The following is a 15,191-nucleotide window of genomic DNA, read 5'->3' as shown; positions in this document are numbered from 1 at the left end:
CAAAAATCTTGTGTGTGGAACCACTTCAAGGCAGACTGCTTTGAAAACCTAGGACAGTACACTGAGGGATTAGCCATCAAACTTCGTTTGACAGAGGGATCTGTACCAACTGTCCATGGCAAGTCACAAGATGAGAGACATGTAAGTACTTTCAAATAATGACTTTTGTGTTCCTATCGCAGTTACGCATGAACTAACGTTAGGTTGTTCGTGTTTTGTCATTTAGCACAAGCTAACGCAAACATTACGGCTAACGTTAGTCCTGCATCTGCTTGGAGTGAGCATTTTCTCCATTCCAAATTGCAAATGCAGCACACAGCCGATCGAGTCATATTTGACAATCCCAGTCAATAATATCTGAAAGTAATGATTGTTAAAATGTTGTCTAGACGCTAGACCTCCATTAAATATTGTCATGTTATCCACAATTGAGGCGACCAACAGCTAAAAGCCCTTAGTATAAGCTAATGTTAGCTTGTAGCCTCACTTTATAACGTTATCCAGTGTTTGCACATTTACCCTATAGCTCTTTCATTTAAGCTGCAAGGGTTTGTCACAATTTGTAGTCGTTTTGTCCTTACTGATGAGGAGTTAGATATAGGGTGTGTTCGAAACGGGAGACAGCTGCCTACTGCCTCCCTCCCTACATAGAGAGCTGTCTCACTAGACATGACTTTGGATTAAATGCATCTTTTAAAAATGAGCGTAGCACTCTATAATCTTTGGTTAACACTATGGTATGACGTTAGCAAAGGCCTGACGTTAAACTAAATTAGCTTAGCAAAGTCGCCACAATATTCCGTACAGTCTGCCGCCTCTGGTTTGGCGCGGTATTGCACGGTATTGCACTTACGATCGGATGATTTAGCAATACGATGTCCAATAGACTTCCTGTATACCTCATTTGAAAGAGGAGGTTCTTGTCTACAAAATAAGCCCTGATTGGATTATCTCCGAACATTGTGACCAATCCTATGGGTGATTTATGGGTGATCTTCTCTGATTTCGCCAAATTTTGTCCCTTAACAGTATTCCGTACATCACTTCGCGAAACAGTAACAGTGTTCCGTACACCGCTTTTGGGTACGATTTAAACACACATTTTACACTGTTGGTAGATTATGTAGTTAATGGATATATCTGTTGATCACTACGTGGTAAGGATTATTTTAGGATTTATCTTAGATGTAGCTTAGCCTTACCAGCAAGTCATTTGGTACTTCCATGTTCTTCTCTGTAGCCTTCTCCTTGAATAAGTCAATGGAAACTCCACAAGTCATTGCAAGTGCGGCGGTGACCACTTTTATTATAAAAATACTAAGTGCATCAAGGCACTGCAAAGAAGGGAACATAGAAAGGTGCCACATTTAAGAACACTTGTGAAATATGGGTGCGCAACACAGTTCTGGTTCACAGTACATGGAAGGGGCGAATGATAGCATGTTCCGTACAGTCTGCCGCCTCTGGTTTGGCGCGGTATTGCCCAGGGTCAGTTACAGGGCAGTAAGAGAATGCATCAGATTAAAGAGCAGTGGGCACTTGTAAGACCTAAAACACAGAACACAACACGTGTACTGAATTAAGTGCCATTTCAAGAAGCCCTTTGTAAGACCAGAACACACAGAACATAACACAAAACAAAATAAATATAAAAATATATTAATATATAATAAAAAAAACAATGAACTATATACAGTATGTACAATATTTACACTATTTACAATATTTACACTATTTACAAATTATACATATATTTACAGCTCCAGTTCCAGTGCCACCTGGAGCGACACACTGTCCTGGCACTTAAAACAGTACCATTCACCCTCTGGTACCACACCGACTTCCAGGCACTCTGTGTGGTACCAGAGGGTGCACAGGTCACACTGCAGCCACTCGTGAATGTCACGGAAGGACCCAGGCGGAGCTATGTCCTTGCACAGAGTGCAATACTGCTCTGGGTCCTCCCGTGCAGCGCGTAACGCTGCCTGGCTTGCTTCCCGCTGCTCTCTGGCCGCCTGCTGGGCTGGCTGCTGGGCTGCCCTTGCAGCTGCCCTCTGCGCCTGCTGTGCTGCCCTCTGTTCTTGCTGGGCTGCCCTTGCAGCTGCCCTTTCTGCCTGCCGGGCTGCCCTTTCTGCTGCCCGCTCAGCCACCTGCTGCTGCCGGAGGAGCCGCTGTGCTGCCCGCTCTCTTTTCTCCGCCTCTTTGCGCCTGTCCTCCTCCTCCCTCTCTGCCAGGAGGGCCGCGTAGGCATCTGCAGTGATTACCCTCGCTGGCAGAGGCATTCTCCTCCTCCCCCGGGCCGGCCGGTCAAAATGTGGGGGCACAAGGATGTCAGCCAACCCTGCTGGGATGACACCGGCCGACACCAGGGAATTTGGGTACCTTCTACAGGTGGGACACTGCCCGGTGGTGGGGGCAGCGGTGGTGGTGGAGGGGGCGACAGCAGCAGCAGCAGCGGCGGTGGTGGGGGCTGCGGCGTTGGTGGTGGTGGTGGAGGAGGAGGAGGCGTTGGGCCTGCAAGGCGTCGGGACGGTGGTGGTGAACATGGTGGCAGCAGGGTCGGCGGGACCCCAGGGCGACGAGACGGGCGATGGAGCGCACTCTACGGCGGTGGAGGAGGCTAGGACGGTGGCGGTGACGGTTCCTGTGTCAGCGGCGGAGGTGGTGGAGGTGGTGGCAGACCTGGTGTGGGCAGCGGCGTCAGCGGTGCCAGCGGTGGAGACGTCAGTGACGTCAGGGAGGTCCTCCGGGTCCTCGTCTGTATCAGACGGGAGATGGTTTGGGTCCCGGAGGCCTTTGACGAGCTGTTAGTAGGTGTTTAGAAAAATATGTTAATCCAATGAATTGTACTTCACATAATGTCAAACTGTTTTTTTTCTGCTAACTCACCTTTGAGTCGTCCACCGCTGTCCTGTCAAGCGGGAACAGGCCTGTAGAGCGGAACCCGCTCTTGATGGTATTGGGCGTACAGGCCTGCTCCACCACGTACTTCAGCACCGCTGAAAAGTGCCGCTTGCCCAGCACCAGGTCTCCTCGCACCAACCCCATCTCCTGTGCCAAACGGGAGAACGCCGCCTTCAATGAACCGTACACCGCCACGTCCAGTGGCTGGAGCACATGGGTGGTGTGCGCTGGCAGGCACACCACCTCGATCCTGTTGGCCCGACAGAAGTCGACCACCCCCTTCCCAACATGGGCCTCATGCTGGTCCATGAAGAGGAGGAGGGGCCGCTCCTGCCGGGCGTGCCTGACGAAGTGCCCCAGCCACTTCACGAACAAGTCGCTGTCCATATAGCCTCTCTCCGACACGCCGTAGAGTGCGTTGGTGGGCCCCTCCAGGCTGTAGGCCGTGCTGCGGAGGCACCCCTGAAAAATGATGAACGGGGGTATGCTCTCCCCAGCGGCGTTCGCGCAGCAGTGGACGGTGACGTGGTCCCTGGTGGTCACCTGCTGCGCGTACACGTGCCTCTGCCCTTTACGGCAGAGGACACGCTGCCTGGAGTGGCCCTTGTCTCCAAAGCCCGTCTCGTCGCAGTTGTATATCTGGGCTGGGGTCCCGCCGAACCCATGCTGCTGGTACAGGGCCTGGCAGATGCGGAAGAGCTCGTCCACCCGCGCCACCGTGGCCCCATGGACCCTCTCCCTATCCAGGGGATCAGGCCTCCGTGAGGCCACGGTGGGGTGGCGAGCTTGGAAGCGAGTCCACCACATCTTGCTCAGGCCCTTCTCCATGTTCACCAGTGGTGAAGTCCGTCCCGACGCCTTGCAGATCTCAGTGGCCAATAACAAGGCCACTGAGCGGGTGATGGGGAACCCGTGGGCTACCATCCAAAAAATGTAGCCCACCAACGCCTCCTCCTCCTCCGGCATGAGGGCATGGTTAGTATGGGGCAAGTGGCCATACTTCCCCTTCCTCCAGTCCTGGAGGGTGGTGTGGGGGATTCCGTGGCGGGCAGCCACCTTGCGGAGGCTCCCGCCCTCCTCCAACTCCTGCAGGGCCTTAGCCACATCTTCTCGGCTGTATTTTCTAGGCATTTTCCTGAAAAAATAAAAATACATAAAATTTATTAAAACTAGACTAGACAGACAGATAGATACTTTATTAATCCCCCAGGGGAAATTCAAAACTTCAAAACTAAAGAATTGTTTATTTGGCGGTGATTATGTTGTTGGAATGTGGCTCTGCAAAAGCATTATTTTCAATGGTTATTATGTGGTTGGATTCATGTTTTTTTTTTTTTGTATCGCTACTATTCTTGTATAATTACCACTAGGTTGCTGCCTTTTCTATCCAGTAGGTGGCAGTCCAGGATAAGATACCGCAGAGCCATATATATATAAAGCCATGGCTCTGCTATTCCTTATCCTGGACTGCCACCTACTGGATAGAAAAGGCAGCAACCTGGTGGTAATTATGTGAATAAAAATCGCCTCAGTGGTCGTTATACTTACCGTGAGTATCGACAACCTCCTGCCTCATCGTGCAGGGGTGTCTAACTTGCACTGATTGCCCAGTTTAAACTTCAGGACAATTAATTATATAAATCTACGAATCCAAAACATTACACGATGATAAAGTATGTAATTACAATCTGACCATCACATTTATTCATGGAAATGGCGAATTCCTTCTGTATGACTACTATATCTGGGCATCAAGCTAACGCGCTAACGCGCTTTGGTTTTATTTTTTAAATCTGCCGCCATTTTCAGGCGTATTTGAATGTCACTAATTACACCATGAAAAAGTCTGATAAAATGACCGCTAATGTTATACTAACAATCTATATTCAAACAAAATAACTTTTTCAACATGTTTACTTCAATATGTAATACATTACACATATACATTTTACCACATATTTTCACAAATCTTGTTTAAAGTCTTCCCCTACGTCATTTAGGGCGAAGGTTAAACCTTCCCCCGGCGCCATTTTTAAATATTCTTCCAGTATCGCTAAAATATGCTGTGTGTGTTGACATACTTACTCGGTAGTTGCTTTGTTCGCTGGTCAACAGATACTCTCCACTAGGGATCGACCGATATGGATTTTTTAGTGCCGATACCGATACCGATTTTTTTCCATCAGCCTAAACCGATGACCGATACAGGCTGCCGATTTTCTTGAGCCGATATTGCATTTATTTTGCTCCCTCAATTTACATAATACAAATGACACATAATCACACAAATGATAACAAATGTTATAAGTCTCAATTTAAAAAAGGAACATTGAACTTATGGATGGGTGCACTGAATATGGTTAACTGTGCAAAATGCTTTCATCAACATCTTACAACACAGCCTTGATGACGCATTGCTTGCTGACATACTATAAGACATAATTCAGGTCATCACAAAATGTCCTTTGTCAACACATTTAAATAATTTAAGAAAACAATAAGCCTGAAAATTAGCTATTGAAATAAAGTGCTTGATTTGTAATTTAAGACTGCATGGTTTAAATTGTTCTATGTCTATATTTTTCTAAAAAAAGCTGCCAGATGTCAACCACAGAACATAAATCAGCAGAGGAAAATAACGTGGTGTCAAATGTTTCTGTTCTAAACGGCATCAACGTCAAAAGGTAGCCTATATAAACATATCTCTCAGTTTTAAAATCTCTCCTTCAGGTAGCGCAGCACTCTCATATCGCTGTGATGCGTGTGTCCCATGAGTGAGACAGACCAGACGCACACACAAACTTCTGTTTGGTAGCTGACGAACCACCATTGAACTGGATTGATAATGATAACGTTAGCAAACGGCTCTAAACAAGTAAGGCATACACGGTATGTCTGGTACATGATAAATGTTAACACGAATTAATATTCAACTACATATAACACGTCTCTCATTATTAAAGCTCTGATATCACTGCGATGGCAACTCCGCCCGCTCGAAGGGAGACGCCTGTGATCCACTAGCATGCGATGCGAACTCCCCAAATCGCAACGCTCCATGAGGACGCTTTGATGGGCGTTCCCTTTTGTAGATGCGTGGAAACGGCAGGGCAAGAGCAGGTAGCCTAGTAAACAACCAAACAAAATGTTTCCCTCCACTATTTTGAAATTAGGCTACCGAGGGAAAGTCACATCAATAAATTAGTTTGCAAGTTGGGCGGTCATTTCAATCATGAAGTTGTCCCTGTAGGATTCTAGCCACACATCATACAAACACGGAAATGTAGACACTGCTATGATTATTTTTTCTCATCTGACATGTTTCTGTATGTTGGCGGTAACCAAACTACCGGAAAATTAGGTTTTGTTTAGGCTACGTGATGATGGACCTCCCCTGCGTTTTGCTCTACTATTGGATACTCGCCTCGCGATGGACGGATTCATTTGCATAAAGTTGGGGATTGCTGAACTTTTTGACGCGCCCCATACCCAGAATCCTATGCGGGTGCGGAATTCGCTTCTCATAGAAATGAATAGGGATACTGCGTCGCGGTGTTCGCATCGCATGCTAGTGGATCAGGGGCGAGATGGGGAGGGAGACGCACACACCACACGCGTCCAAAACTCAGCCAGGTGGTCACTGAATAAAACTCCCACAAATACCACGGAACAACGTCGGCATTACTTAATCATATGATTGACCAGTGTTCGTAACAGCTACTGCTACCCCATGCAAACGGATAGCCTACAACTTAGTGCAGCTCCCTAAATACAATGGCAAGCAGTCTTATAGAAGAGGGGCATTCAGGGAGGGAGACACACACACACCACACGCGTCCAACACTCAGCCAGGTGGTCGCTGAATAAAACTCCCACAAATACCACGGAACAACGTTGGCATTAATCATATGATCAGTGTTTGTAGCTACCGCATGCATATGGATAGCCTAGCCCACAACTTAGCTATTTGCAGCTACCTAAATACAATGGCAAGCAGTTTTATAAACGAGGCATTAAGCATTAAATAAAGTAGGCTACCTATATCATTCGCATTTTCCACTTGGACCCACAAACTTCCTTCCACCTTCAAAGTGTATGGCAATATTTAAGCTAAGTCAAACAGTTAAAAGATGCTTTGAAAGTTTAAAGTTTACTGTTGTCTTGAAGAGCAGGCTTTCAGCTCTCTGTTCGTGGGGGAGGGGCAGTCTGCACGTGAATTGCAGCGTCTCCAGCAACACAGAGCTGCATGTGGACGCCTGTATGTAAATAATGCGGGGGAAAAAACTATCGGCGAACGCAGGCGCTTATCGGCCGATGCCGATACATGTAAAAAACGCAAATATCGGCCCTATATATTGGCCGGCCGATAAGCTAGCAGGCTAACGGTATAAATTAGTTTTACGGCCGGCAGATATATCAGACCAGACGCTATTAATGGTTACAACAATGGCATAATCAGATAGTAAGTTGTTTATTTTTCATCTCTTATCTACAAATCTAAGCAAAATAAGGTCACACAAATGATATTTTAAACAGATTCAGCAACCATTACCGATGTCATCCGCCATGTTTGTTTACCTTTCACAGCTGTTTCAGACCTTGCCGCAAGGGATTATGGGTAGGAGGGAGCATGAAGTGTGCATGGATGCTGCCTCCAAAAGTTATTTGGGAATTCTAAGACATCTTAAAAGGCAGCAGAATTAGTTTTTTCGGTTTCGAACTGCACTTGCTGCCTTGCTCCCCAGTTAGATATCTTAAAAGGCAGCAACTTTACCCGTTTGGAACACACCCATGGTCATGTTATCTGAGTCAATATCACTATGAAGTGCCTTTGGTGTCCTCATCAGACTCACTCAGTCATCATGAAAATGTAGCAGAATAATGAAAGTCTGAGGTCTTATTATAAGTGGCCAAACACTTGCACACATATCAGTACAATGATAAGTCTTTTAAAATGTGTTTCCTTCATTTTATACAATTTCTTTTCATTGGATGTACGTGATTTTGGCATGTCCCACACACTGCTCGGCTAACTACAGTGTGTGTAATAAGTGGTTAAATGATACTAAATCAAAAAAATGTTAACATGGTTTTATTGTCCACAATAAGTTATTTGATAAAACAAGTCATTTTGATCATGTATATTGTATTTTCATAATCATATTGAACATTTTGCATGTGTCCCTGAAATTGCGGTCCACCCTGTCATTATGGGGTAACTGTCCCTTTAAGAAACCCACTGATGTTTTCAGTGACATCACTACGAGCATTTTTTCTTTCTTCAATGGAGACTGAAGCAGTGGCGAGTTGCAGAGTAAGTATTTCCACTTATGTTTCATAATTTTCATCATATTATGTGTGTAGTTGGATGTTGTCAAGCTTAACATGTCCACTCTGTCATAGTGAAATATCAATTGATAGAAAAACCTATCAGAACTTTGAAATATATTTGTAAAACAGTACAATGAAGGTGGCCAGTAGTCTAGGCTAATGTTTGCTGTTGTAAATAAAGCGAGCTATAGTACTGACAGTGCAAGAAATTGTAGCCTCAGTTTTTAGCTCAAAGTAAACGTGCATATTATGTGCATGCCATTATTTTCATGTTTGGTTTTCTCTTTACTGCGCAAGACTCTACCTGGCTGCTCTGCATTACAATGAGGATGCTGCACGAGACCAGGCCACCTTATCCTCTGGGGACCCTCTCTACAGGATGCATTTCCCAAAGTACAGGAAGGGAGAGTGCAGGGTGAAACCCATCAAAACCGAGACAACATTCCGTAAGTTACATAATTTTTTATTTATCAACAATAAAAGATCTGTTCATTTTGCATGCTATTGCACTATGGTGTCTTTACAATGAACAAAACAATAAATAAATGTACAATGAAATGCTTTACAAACTATGTACATAGTTACGAAGTGTGAAATATTGCACAGGGTATGTGGAAGACTTGATGGGCTTCATCATGGGTGAGGTCTTTGTGGACCAAGAAGCATACAGGGAGGAACTCCTGAAAATAAGCATTCCTCCGGACCTGTCCTCAGAGTTTGAGCACCCAGAGAAGGAGGAGGTGATCGCCAACTATGTGTCTCGCTTCAATCCAGGGGAGGCAGTTTGAAGCCCACGTATTGTCCTTGGCTGTCAGGAAACTCCGACGAACACGCAGGACCACACATGACGGGATGACGACCCTTATTCTGCATCCAAGGAATCCCCAACACCAAATGACAAAGCTCCTGTAGGCAAGCTATCTGTAACGACTAAAGAAAAAAAAGAAACATTGCAGTAGTTAGCAGGTTACGTAATCTGTCAGTTCTGTCAAAAGTGCACAAAGTACAATTGTCATATTGCATATGTCATGTTTTACTTCTGTTTTGTGTAATAAATATATTGTAATGTCTTAAATGTGTCACGAGTGTATGTTTGATACCTGCTGAATTTGCAGACAATAGCCATACATAAAAAGAAAGAAAACAACAATTGGGGCATGTGTTGGTGTGTAAGGCCATTAGTGGCCTATGAACATTAGTGAACATTGCTGATAAAAACGGTAGCCTGTCACTTCTCATAAACACTGGGAAAAACTAGTAAGTAGCTTAATAAATAACACATACTGCTCTATTCCCCGTAGCCGTAAGGCCCCATGGTCAGCTCTGTATATGTTCACATAGCCGTGGGAAGTGCAGGAAAGCACGCGTATTTATGTGTCATACCACTCGCGATCAGAAAAAAAGAAGCTCTCCGTCCCCCTGTCTATTATGCACTAAAAATGTTACATTAGACCTGGGAGATCTAAACAAAAACAAAACAAATTAACACAACAAACCTGAGGGAGATATCCTATGACGCTAGCTTTATGGTACGACAATATGCTATATTAAGTAGCTGAATATTACCGTGAGTTTCCTAAGGAGCTAGGGATGTAACGGTATGAAAATTGAACCTCACGGTTATAGTGACCAAAATTATCACGGTTTTCGGTATTATCACGGTATTTTTAAAAGTGTGTTCAATATGTTCAGAAAGCACTGATAGGCCTACACAAGCTGAAATTGTTTCAAAAAGTGTCCCGTTTATGTTTAATTGGGTATGTGCTTATAGCTTAACTTACCCTAACATTATTTGGAGGTTGCTATTACTGTTATCTGGATCCAATGAGTGAGACCAGGCTTGGAATTTCACCATTCTGGGGGCAAGTCCACTTGGCCTTCAGTTGAGCATATTTGGTGGAGGGCACAAAGGCCACATGTTAGGGCACCAAGGCCAAAGTTAACTATACAGTAGTAGGCTATAAAAATGATCAAAGTTGTATAGCCTATTCACTGCAGTAGACCTGCATCACTGTATGAAACATTACAAAAACATGAAACATGACATATTACATAGAACTGCAAATGATCTGATCGATCATCTAATATTTACAGATATCTAGGCTATATTTAACATTTATTTTATATTTGGCCTGTTATGAAATCATGTATTGAACAATTTAAGCACAGTTCAGCTTTAAGAAACTCAAATAGCCTAGATGCATGCTTAGCATTTTGTGATACTTTCACAAACTCTTAGTCAGCTGTCCTCTGATTTACCGATATCTAGGTGATATTTGTAACATTTATTTTGTATTTGGCCCGTTATGAAATCATGTGGAACAATTTAAACACATTGTAAAACTTAAAGCCCAAATTTGACATCCATGCATGTCGAAATTTACTGCAAATTCAAAACTGGATTACTCTGGAACGGCTAACTGTACAGGTGACTGCTTTACATCTTTGTGTTCGGTAAGGTCTGCTGTTTATTCTGATATATGGTTTGTTATGTGTTAAACGAAAGGTTTGTGAAGTATTTCACCGAGAGGAATGGGTAGGGTGATGGACGCAAAACCTTCAGTAGAATTTATGATTAAATTGAATTATATTATTTACTTTTCTCGCGAACCGTTCACCATAGCAATTCGCGGCTAACATCGTTTAAAAGCTGAGAAAAAGCTCTTTCATGTGATACTGATGTCTGCGTGATAAGCAGGCTCGTTCGCGAGTAGTTCAACTGAGAAGAATGGGTGAATTTAGATGCACTTTCTTTCTTGCGCTGTCACTTTCTCCACTGCATAAAATACTAAATGAATTTGCGCTGTGAATATTTTGACAGGCCATAGGCTAAATAAAAATCGCTATTAGTAGGATGCAAAGCAGGATATTGAAAGAAGGGCACCAAGGCCACCGTGGCCTGTAAACCTCTGATTTTCAAAGGGACATCACGGCCAACGCAAGGGGCAACGACGTGGCCGCCGTGAAATTCCTACCCTGAGAAATAAAACGTTAGGCTACTGTGCTCTTCTGATAACGTGAGTGGAATGGATTTAATGTGGACGCGAAGATAAAAAAAGAAAAACGCAGAGCGGCTAAATGATACAGTGCAAGTTTTGCTGTGAAAATGTTCCGCCTTTTAAAATCAGTTGTAGCCTAATCCAAATAGCAGTTAAAACCATCAATTGGACAACAGAATCATTAGGGTACCAATTTTGCTTCATTGTACCAGGCCTACTGTATGTCAAAAGCAGGCTCGGATGAAGCTGGGAAGGATTAAACACACGGTTTCAACACCGTGGTAATCAACCGTGATAATTATGATATTTCAAAAGAAAACGGTAATTGTTATCGTCAACATTTTTATCACGGTTTATCATTATACCGGTAATCGTTACATCCCTATAAGGAGCTGAACACGGGCCGCCTCAATCTTCAGCTTAAAATTATGCATAGTGTTATCGGGGAGTCTCGGTGCACCACGGTGAAAGGTGGCATGGATATTGAGTACGCTCCATCCACAAACAAGAGCTCTCTTCAGCGAGGTAGATGAACTTATTCATCTGTGTCTTTGCGTGCCTGTTTCAGTGGCCTCCTCAGAGCGTTCTTTCTCTTTTTGAAAGTGTAGGTTAAAGGCTACACTGTGCGTTTATGATGTCAGCATTTGTTGTAGGCTATATTTGTGATATGTGGATCAATTTAATGTAGGCTAGCCTATGAATATTGCGCTGTGTATATGCATATGCAACATACATACAACATAAACATATGCATATGTTATGCATATGTTTTGAGTCAATGTGTTCTGTCTAATATGCTGTGCGATAGGGTCTTTATGCTGTTTTGACACCCATGTCAGAAGTGTCAATAATTATTACGTTTTATTAATGTTGGTGTTCAACAGTTTTATATTTTACGTGTTCACCGTCGATTTCGGTGCAAGGCTACAGCAACTTCGTTACCTTACTAGTGTAGCGTCAGATAGCAGACGGTTACTTTGTTTGCGTTAGTATCAATCTGTGGTTTGCGACATTTTGTCCCATTTTTTCTGTAGTGTAGCCATAATGTTCTTGACAGTGATGTATGCCTGTGCTATGTGTCATGCAACCCCATCCCCCCCCCCCGGACTACAGCACCCCCAACCAAAACTCACTTCCCACGGCCCTGTATGTTCAGTGCGTTCTGAAGAGAATAAACATTCAGGCACACCGGGTATAAACCCGTCTGCTGCAGACGTCGTGTGATCTATAATGGTAAGGTAAGGTGAGTGCTATGCTAGCACAGTCCCTAGCATTATTCGTAAATGAGTGAGTAATATGGCAGCATACTCGCTAGCTCATTTGTAAATAAGTTAGTAACACGGTAACATATTTGCAGGCCTTTCTGCTTAGAAAAGTTACCTGTGTAATCTCCTGGCAGCATATACTCTGCCTCAGTTGGCATTGCCCAACAATTTCCACAAGCACACCTATATAATAATTAAAATAATAATAATAAAAGCTAATCAAGTGCTGTGAATCTAGTAAAGTTTCAAATACAAGCAAATGTTAAATATTGTAAAAGGACTGGCTTTGTCACGAAAAATTACATTACGTTTACTTCATAACAGGCTGAACAGGGTAAAGGCTAATAGCCAAGACTAATTTGGCACGTAGGAGAGATAGCAAATACATTGATTTAAAAACAAACCATTTATAAACTGCTTGCAGCATTCGTGAAGGTGTTTCTGCAGGTGGCTCCTCTTCATCTTGATCTGGGTCCGACTCTGGGTCGAAAATGTTGGGCTAGAGTGTGCCTCTGTATTCCGTCATTTTCACCCAAGCAGTGGAGGTTTTCACGTGAAGAAAACGAACAGCGTAAACATCTGACAGGTGGGGCGTGGCCAGCAGTAGCTTATTTGCATAAAAGTGACAGAGTCCTTAAACGGCTCATTCTGAAAGGGACTGAAGCTGGCAAGAATAGAGGCTGCAGAGATCTCTTTATGTGAGATTGATTTTGTGCAAAAAACTTTATGAACATGTTTTGTATAGCCCATAGACCTATTCTAACTTGTTTAAAAAGAGGTATAATATGTCTCCTTTAACTATTTATTTAGTATTTGAAGAAAATGGTTGAAACTCTGTTTAAAACTTTTACTACTAGATTTGCCTACTAATGAAATATTGTACCTGAGCCTTTTGTTTTGATGTCCAGTGTGCTATGATGACATGTTTGCCCATCCCACCCCTATTGTACCCTTACCCCTACACACACAAATACCCATATGTAACCCTGAATGAGGCCACACCCTCTACCTGTACACTGAGGAAGCTTGTGAATTATGTCGCTCCCCTCACATTATGCTCAGCAGTAACAGGTAAACTATAACATAATATCATAACAATTTGTTTAGGATCATGTAATACATCTGTAATAGCATGTGAAGATTGTTATGTGAGGAATATGTATAGGCTAACTGAATAATTAATATATTATAAGAAATTAAAAAACATGTTAGCTAGTTAGTCTTTGTGAATAGGAAGAAGCTAACTAGATTACCATTAGCTTAACCCTTCCATAAGAAAAGTTGCTCCATAATGGTTATGGGATTTTGCAGACGCCTTTGTCCAAAGCGACACACAAATACAAAAACAACATAATATTTAAAATTTCACAGGAAACAGATTAGAGTGTTGGTCAAACTATAATAAGGAGAATAACAATATCAAATCAATCAATAGCCTAATAAAATAAGCAATGAAAATGCATAAGAAGCGCTTAAAGAACTAAGTGCATGTTGAACAGGAATGTCTTTAGACCCCTCTTAAATGACCCAAAACTACCACAGGAACGGAGAGCACTGGGCGACTCATTCCACCAACACGGAACTACTGAGGAAAAGAGTCTTGAATTAGACCTAGTGTATATGACTGGTCAACATAACAGACGCTCATCAGAAGACCACAGTGGACAGTTGGGTATGTACGCCTTGCCTTGATTGTTGAATTAAAATAACTAGGAGCAGATCCAGTCAGTGTCCTATAGGCCAAAGTGAGAGATTTAAATGTAATTCTGGCTACTATAGGGAGCCAATGGAGAGTAACTAGGAGAGAAGTTACATGTGTCCTCTTTGGCTGATTGAAGACCAGGCGTGCTCCAGCATTCTGAATCAGCTGTAATGATCTTATTACACAAGCGGGTAAGCCAGCTAATAGTGAATTACAATAGTCCAGCTTGGAGATGACGATGGTTTGAATAAGAAGTTGTGTGGAATCTTGTGTCAGATAAGGTCTGATCTTCCTAATGTTGTAAAGCATAAACCGACATGATTTTGCAATAGAAGCTACATGCTCAGAGAAGTTAAGTCGGTCATCAATTACAACGCCCAAGTTACGTGCTGATCTAGTTGGGGTCAGTGAAGTTGAGTCAAGCTGGATGTTAATCTGTTGGGGAATAGCTGTTTTAGCTGGAAGCACAAAAAACCTCAGTTTTTGAGAGATTAAGCTGAAGGTGCTGATCTTTCATCCAGGCTGAAATATCCTTAAGGCATGCAGAAATCTGGTAGGAAACGCTAGAGTCATCAGGTGGGAAAGACAGGTAAAGTTGAGTGTCGTCTGCATAACAGTGATAGTCAAATCCATGGGAGTGAATGGTCTCACCTAAGGACGTCGTGTAAATAGAGAAAAGCAAGGGTCCTAATACTGATCCCTGAGGCACACCTGTGATGAGGTCATGAGACTTAGACACCTGTCCCTGCCAAGACACGTTGAAAGAACGCCCTTTAAGGTAAGATTCAAACCAGTCAAGAGTTTTTTTACAGAAATTCCCAGTTCAGATAGTATAGAAAGGAGAATGTCATGCTTAACAGCATCAAAGGCTGCAGATAAATCTAGTAGAATTAATACTGATGACTGAGCAGAGGACTTAGCTGCTCTCAATGCTTCAGTCACAGACAGAAGAGCAGTTTCAGTAGAATGACTACTCTTGAAACCAGACTG

The 15,191-nt window shown here is 43.2% G+C and overlaps 1 protein-coding gene and 1 long non-coding RNA gene across 2 annotated transcripts; one reads left to right on the top strand and one right to left on the bottom strand.

Annotated features, from left to right (window-relative positions):
* Positions 1-1,754: 1,754 nt before the first annotated feature.
* On the bottom strand, positions 1,755-4,035 carry LOC143134943 (uncharacterized). The gene is made up of 2 exons (XM_076295680.1): positions 2,890-4,035; positions 1,755-2,804 (listed from the first exon to the last, which is right to left on the bottom strand). The coding sequence occupies exons 1-2, from the start codon at positions 4,033-4,035 to the stop codon at positions 1,755-1,757; spliced, it is 2,196 nt and encodes a 731-aa protein (XP_076151795.1).
* Positions 4,036-7,881: 3,846 nt separating this feature from the next.
* On the top strand, positions 7,882-9,413 carry LOC143134959 (uncharacterized). Its single transcript, XR_012988737.1, has 3 exons — positions 7,882-8,218; positions 8,533-8,681; positions 8,842-9,413. It is a non-coding gene; the product is annotated as an uncharacterized LOC143134959 (long non-coding RNA).
* Positions 9,414-15,191: the final 5,778 nt, after the last annotated feature.

The sequence above is a fragment of the Alosa pseudoharengus genome, unplaced genomic scaffold, assembly GCF_046254945.1.
Source record: "Alosa pseudoharengus isolate Yale_2024_CS ecotype anadromous, Long Island Sound unplaced genomic scaffold, YU_APseudo_1.1 YU_APseudo_1.1_scf_2, whole genome shotgun sequence".
Taxonomy (NCBI): domain Eukaryota; kingdom Metazoa; phylum Chordata; class Actinopteri; order Clupeiformes; family Clupeidae; genus Alosa; species Alosa pseudoharengus.
Note: the sequence above shows the minus strand (reverse complement) of the source record. Positions and strands in the feature narration are given on the sequence as shown.